At 44.1% G+C, this 7172-nt stretch overlaps 1 protein-coding gene across 2 annotated transcripts; it reads left to right on the top strand.

Annotated features, from left to right (window-relative positions):
- The first annotated feature begins 2094 nt into the window (after nucleotides 1–2094).
- LOC106587702 (programmed cell death protein 7) lies at nucleotides 2095–6122 on the top strand. Of its 2 annotated transcripts, none has more exons than XM_045708612.1 (5): nucleotides 2095–3538; nucleotides 4353–4491; nucleotides 4694–4924; nucleotides 5210–5297; nucleotides 5576–6122. In XM_045708612.1, the coding sequence occupies exons 1-5, from the start codon at nucleotides 2234–2236 to the stop codon at nucleotides 5712–5714; spliced, it is 1902 nt and encodes a 633-aa protein (XP_045564568.1). In that variant the 5' UTR covers nucleotides 2095–2233; the 3' UTR covers nucleotides 5715–6122. The 2 variants fall into 2 exon arrangements, with proteins under 2 accessions (XP_045564568.1, XP_045564569.1); XM_045708613.1 differs by having other exon boundaries at nucleotides 2096–2365.
- The last annotated feature ends 1050 nt before the right edge of the window (nucleotides 6123–7172 follow it).

The raw sequence follows: 7172 nt of genomic DNA, 5'->3' as shown, positions 1-7172 counted from the left end.
TATATTAGTTATTTAAAAAATGTCACAACAATGATCTATGAGCAGTAGAGGAACTTCTCTCTCGCTCTTTCTCAATTTAATTCAGTTTAAGGGGCTTTATTGGCACGGGAACCACATGTTTACTTTGCCAAAGCAAGTGAAATAGATGATAAACAAAAGTGAAAAAAACTAGGAATAATGAACAGTAAACATTACACTCACAAAAGTGAAAACAGAGTAAAGCGATTTCAAATGTCATATTATGTCTATATACAGTATTGTAACAATATTCAAATAGTTAAAGTACAAAAGGGAAAATAAATATACATAAATATGGGTTGTATTTACAATGGTGTTTGTTCTTCACTGGTTGTCCTTTTCTTGTGGCAAAAGGTCACAAGTCTTGCTGCTGTGATTGCACACTGTGGTATTTCACCCAATAGATATGGGAGTTTTGAATTCTTTGTGGGTCTGTGTAGTCTGAGGGAAATATATCTCTAATATGGACATACATTTGGCAGGAGGTTAGGAACTGCAGCCCAGTTTCCACCTTATTTTGTGGGCAGTGTGGATATAGCCTGCCTCCCTACGGCGGCCTTTGCTCAATAGCAAGGCTATGCTCATTGAGTCTGTGCATAGTCAAAGCTTTCCTTAATTTTCCTCAAAGCTTTCCGCCTTATCTCAGCTCACTGGTCACCATAGCAACACCCACCCGTAGCACACGCTCCAGCAGGTATATTTCACTGGTCATCCCCAAAGCCAACACTTCCTTTGGCCGCCTTTCCTTCCAGTTCTCTGCTGCCAATGAATGGAACAAATTGCAAAAATCACTGAAGCTGGAGTCTTATATCTCCCTCTCTAACTTTAAGCATCAGCTGTCAGAGCAGCTTACCGATCACAGTACCTGTGCACAGCCAATCTGTAAATAGCACACCCAACTACCTCACCCCCATATTATTACTACCCTCTTGCTCTTTTGCACCACAGTATCTCTACTTGCACATCATCATCTGCACATCCATCACTCCAGTCTTCATGCTAAATTGTAATTATTTTGCCTCTATGGCCTATTTATTGCCTACCTCCCTACTCTTCTACATTTGCACACACTGTATATAGATTTTTCTATTGTGTTATTGACTGTACATTTGTTTGTGTAACTCTGTGTTGTTGTTTTTGTTGCACTACTTTGCTTTATCTTGGCCAGGTTGCGGTTGTAAATGAGAACTTGTTCTCAACTGGCCTACCTGGTGAAATAAATAAAAAACATTTAAAAAATTGGGTCAGTCACAGTTGTCAGGTATTCTGCCATTGTGTACTCTCTGTTTAGGGCCAAATAGCATTCTAGTGTCCTCTGTTTTTTTGTAAATTCTTTCCAATGTGTCAAGTAATTATCTTTTTGTCTTCTCATGATTTGGTTGTGTCTAGTTGTGTTGCTGTCCTGGGGCTCTGTGGGGTCTGTTTGTGTTTGTGAACAGAGCCCCAGGACCAGCTTGTTTTGGGGACTTTTCTACAGGTTCATATCTCTGTAGGTGACGGTTTTGTTATGGAAGGTTTGGGAATCACTTTAATTTAGGTGGTTGTAGAATTCTCTCTCTCTCTCTCTCTCTCTCTCTCTCTCTCTCTCTCTCTCTCTCTCTCTCTCTCTCTCTCTCTCTCTCTCTCTCTCTCTCTCTCTCTCTCTCTCTCTCTCTCTCTCTCTCTCTCTCTCTCTCTCTCTCTCTCTCTCTCTCTCTCTCTCTCTCTCTCTCAAGAAGCCAAGCCAAGGAAGCCAGCTAAGAGTAATGGGACCTCGTCTGCTTTTTGAAACTGCATCTCAAGTCTAAAGTGTCTTCCTTTCCTCATCACCTTTCTTTCTCTTTTCTTTTAAACGGTCTCGTTTCTGAGGAGTCGAAGACAATTGTGCGGAAGGACTGATGCCAATGACAGAAAACGTATTCTAGGCCGTTTGTTTTTACTCTGTATTATTGGGATGGACTCCTAAAAATTATTTCACGGTAGTCTACACCCGTTGTATTCAGCGCATGTGACAAATATAATTTGATTTGAGGAGAGGAACCAATTTTAGCCAATTGGGATGCCCCCGGTCTTTCGCTTCGTAAAAAGAAAAAACGGATATACGTGTACTATATCCGGTGTGCGACGTCACCTTGTAAACATGGTCGCCCCCAGCATTCAACAGTGTCGTTAGCTAGCTAAATACATTTGAAAACAACCGAGTTTATTATTTTCCACAGTATCTCGGCTCTTGAAAATGGATAAACCAACGTTCCAGTCTACGTCGGGAGGACGGCAGCACCCCGTTTCTAACATCGGAGGTCCGGATACGTTTTACCTTAGAGGGGGACCTCCATATCTCGGACCGCCGCCGATACAACCACCACCAGTATGTGAAACCTCGTTTCAAAGTAACATGCCGAGTTCAAGTAACGTTGCTGGAGCGTTTTGGCCCGGTCAAAACCCTTCCCAATATCTTCCTCCACCACAACAAGCCCCAGTTAGCGACCAGAGATTCCCTCAAAGTCAAGAGTGGACTCCACCTCCACCCGTGTCAGGATATGGCAGTCAACCATATGGCTTCAGACCCCCCTTTCCACAACCACCGCCTAGATTTGAAGGCTACGGACCACCTCATATGTCCTCCCCGGGATATGGTTTTGATCCGTCGATACCGCCGCCGCCCCTCAACAACCCGGCACTCAGTCAGTTCCCTCCCATGTCTTCACAACCAGTTCCCTTCCACAGTCATCCAAAGCTGGAACCCAACACGCATGATGGGAGACCACCAAACTCATGGGCTCAGGGCTACAATGTGGGTGATGCTCAATCGAACATGGAAACTTCAGATTTCCAAAGATCATTTGATCACAATCCAGCATACCCTATCCCCGGTCCACAACACAGTCAGTATGGAAACCCTGATGCAAGTTTTAGACCAAAGCATGCGGACAGTGGTTACACTGAACATCGTAGCAGACCTCTCCTAGCCTCCCCCTCCTTGATTCCGATGGGAAAAGCTTTGCAGCGTGACCAAGGTTTTAGCAGGCCTATGGCTCCACAGCCGCCAGACGAAGACTCCATTCAGAGGATGCAAGACGAACAGTGGCTGAAACATTTCTTGAGGAACCGAGAGAGGACAACAGCCAAGACCTCCAAACCGGCACAACCTCATTCAAGGCAAACACACCCAAAGGTCTCCGTGGCTCACATACGAGACACCCTGTACGGTGCCATACAGCTCGTTTCAAAGCTGTCCATGGCTTGTGAAACGCTGAAGCACAACTTGGAGAACGAGAGCGTCTGGGCGGATTCTTACGCTGAGGCAGTGAGTGTGAAAACAGATCTGCAAGAGAAACTGAAGGTCCTTGGTGACTCTGAGTGTGTTGAAAGTCTTCAAAAGAAACTGAGTTCCATCAGTAAGAGAAGGGCCAGGCTGCGGCGTCGACAAGTGGAACAGGAGGAGGACAAACAGAAGGACGAGGAACGAGTGGCTGAGCGTGAAGCGGCCATCGACAAGTGGAGGATGAAACGTATCCATGAAGTAGAGGAGAAGAAGAGGGTGAGAGAAATGAAAGGGAGCACTGTGAAACTCAGTGTCTCATCTCTAATCGATAGCTCCCCCTTTCCACCTTCAGACCGGAGCCCTCCTGCTTTAAACCTAAAGGTTGCATTTTTTTATTCTAGCCCAGCACATCTGATTCAACTAAGGAAGGGTTTTCATTTTTTTATTCTAGCCCAGCACATCTGATTCAACTAAGGAAGGGTTTTCATTTTTTTATTCTAGCCCAGCACATCTGATTCAACTAAGGAAGGGTTTTCATTTTTTTATTCTAGCCCAGCACATCTGATTCAACTAAGGAAGGGTTTTCATTTTTTTATTCTAGCCCAGCACATCTGATTCAACTAAGGAAGGGTTTTCATTTTTTTATTCTAGCCCAGCACATCTGATTCAACTAAGGAAGGGTTTGTTGTTTAGTTGAGAATTTGAAGCGTGTGTGTTGAGCTAGACATAAACTGTGCAACCGTGGTGCTCCCCAGGGACTGGAGATGAGACACACTCCTGCTCTAAGTAATGTGTGTTACACACGGCAGCAGCAGGTGGCCACGTGTTCTTAGTTTGGTGTCAGTGAATTTCAAGACTCTTAACTGCTTTCGTTTTGATTTAACTTGCTCATTGGACAGCTGTTGATTGATACACAAATCATGGACACATCTGATAATGCATTGATGGAAACTGCTTTGTGTGTGTGTGTGTGTGTGTGTGTGTGTGTGTGTGTGTGTGTGTGTGTGTGTGTGTTTCTGTATTGATTTGACCCAGACTATGAACACGGCTTCTGTTATCTGTCTTTTTTTGTGCTCCCCTCCCCCATCAGGAGCAAGAGCTGAAGCTGGCTGCTGACACGGTGCTCTGTGAAGTGAGGAAGAAGCAGGCAGATGCCAAGAGGATGCTGGACATCCTCAGGTCACTGGAGAAGCTACGCAAACTCAGGAAGGAGGCAGCCTCCAGGAAAGGTAAGGAGAAGCACCATAATGGTAGAACAGTTTCTCTTCAGATCTTTTGTCTAGCCAACTGCTGTTCAACTTCACAACAACAATGGTCAAAAATCTCTGTTCTCATTGAACAAATTCATGCAGTACCTCTCTGTTTCACTCCATTTTAAAATGTTTTCTGACAGCTGAACATAAATTTCTCTCTGTTTGTGTCCTCTACCAGGGATCTTCCCGGAGAAAGAAGCCGACCAAGCATTTGATGGGCTGGTGGAGCGCCTGCGTGCACTGATCAGGAAGAGGACAGGGGTGTATGGGGCAGAGGAGAACGCCCTGCGGGTGATGCTGGAGAGTGAGCAGGAGGAGGAGCGCAGGAGGGACCTGGAGAAACGACAGAAGAAGGAGAGGGAGAGGCTACTGCTGAGGAAACGAGAGATGGATAGCATGCTCTTTGGAGGTAAGTAGAAACCGTATAAAGGCTGGTGGTTTTTCCCAAAAGGAGAGTCGGGACCCACTTTCACGTAGCATGTTTATTTCGGGTCGTGAAAATAAACACATTATTTAGTTAATTGGAACACAGCAATTCAAAAGGTATTAGGTTGGTCATCTCATGGCACACAGTTTCTGAACCACTGGTAAATAAGAGGAAAACAGACACAGCATTTAGAGATTCTGATTTTATAAGTTAATATCTGAATAACCATTTATCTTAATGTGACTGTTCTCCCCTCCTCTCCTCCAGATGAGATGCCTCCTGACCACCCCCTACAGCCCTTCAGAGAGTACTACACACAGGCAGAACGCTCACTACCAGCCTTAATACAGATACGGTTTGTGTCACACAAGCATTTTACTAGACTTAGAGATTTACCTCCACTAAGGCCCTGTTCAAATACATTAAGACTGCACCCTTCCTTTCATTTTCTTCCTTCATTCATTAAAAGTGTATGTCAAGTGTATGAAAGGGCTCCACCAATGCTTTTACTGTTAAAGCATATCTAACCAGTGATATTTAACCAGTCATTAAATCAAGGAACGAAGGATGCATGCACTTTTAAAGTACTTCAGTATCCTATGTTTTGGCTCACCTGCTGTCTTTCTCCTCTAGGAGAGAGTGGGACCTCTGTCTGGTCTCAGTGGACCACCCAGACGGCACCACGGTCCCCCAGGACTGGGTCTTACCACAATGCCCCACAGATGAGATTTGGGCCACAGCCCTGGACCGAGGGGACTGCCTCGGACCCTGACTGACACCCATATTGGCTCTGGAAAGGACTGGTTATTTGCTAGCAGTGTATTCAGCAAGTTACTGCAACAAGACCTGCTGGAGAAGTGAAACAGAGGAGTGAAATTTACTTTTGTTTGATTATTTCTGATTGCCATTTACGAAATGTCCACAAGTAACATATTGGCTTTTCTTTAGAGTATTTCTACCCTGACAAAAAAATGTAACATTGTTCTTGAAACAATTCCTGCCAATCCTTTTTTCTGTATATTTTTATGGTTTTCTTTAAGGATTACTAAATCAGTTCTTCATTCTACAAACAGCTATTTGGTAGTTACTCTCTCCAATTGATATTTGACTGAATTGAAGTCCTATTTACCAGGAATTCTGTATTTTCTGAAGTGAATAAATATTTTTCTGGCGTACCAGATTATGGACCATGGTCAGTTGGTGTCACTGCTACAGTTGAGCTAAACGTGTCTTACAGAGGAGGGTTCTTAGTGACGTCACACTGTCTGGCTCTTGGAGAGCTCTGTTTCCCTCTGTCTACCTTCTGTTTACCACCTTTACACAGCATGGGTGTACCGAGAATCTCTTAACACCCTGGCCTGGCCTGGCCTGCCAAGGAAGGAAGGAATAGAAGGATTACTCTTCTCCTTGTTGGCCTTCTCATTAATCAAACCAATTGAATACCCAGTTGAATATCTAGTACAAACATTTGACACTGTCTCCTCATAGTTTGTAACATCAGACATCTTTTTGGAGTCACGAGTTACAAGCTCACAGGGAAAACTAACCTGCTCCTCGCTCTTCTATACAGAGAGACAGATATGTTCCATATAGAGCTGACTTAACTCCCTATTCTACATGACAGATATAGTCGATACAATGTTATTTGACACATGCACCGAATACAACTGGTGTAGACCTTACTGCATCCCAAAGATGCAGAATGAAAAAATGTAATAGTAACATGAGAAATAAAATACACAAGAATGGAGGTGTATACAGGGAGTACCAGTACCAGATCAATGTGGAGCTATATACAGGAAGTACCAGTACCAGATCAATGTGGAGCTATATACAGGGAGTACCAGTACCAGATCAATGTGGAGCTATATACAGGGAGTACCAGTACCAGATCAATGTGGAGCTATATACAGGGAGTACCAGTACCAGATCAATGTGGAGCTATATACAGGGAGTACCAGATCAATGTGAGACTATATACAGGGAGTACCAGTACCAGATCAATGTGAGGCTATATACAGGGAGTACCAGATCAATGTGAGGCTATATACAGGGAGTACCAGTACAAGATCAATGTGGAGCTATATACAGGGAGTACCAGTACCAGATAAATGTCAAGCTATATACAGGGAGTACCAGTACCAGATCAATGTGGAGCTATATACAGGGAGTACCAGTACCAGATAAATGTGAGGCTATATACAGGGAGTACCAGATCAATGTGAGGCTA

The sequence above is a fragment of the Salmo salar genome, chromosome ssa26 (assembly GCF_905237065.1).
Source record: "Salmo salar chromosome ssa26, Ssal_v3.1, whole genome shotgun sequence".
Classification (NCBI taxonomy): domain Eukaryota; kingdom Metazoa; phylum Chordata; class Actinopteri; order Salmoniformes; family Salmonidae; genus Salmo; species Salmo salar.
Note: the sequence above shows the minus strand (reverse complement) of the source record. Positions and strands in the feature narration are given on the sequence as shown.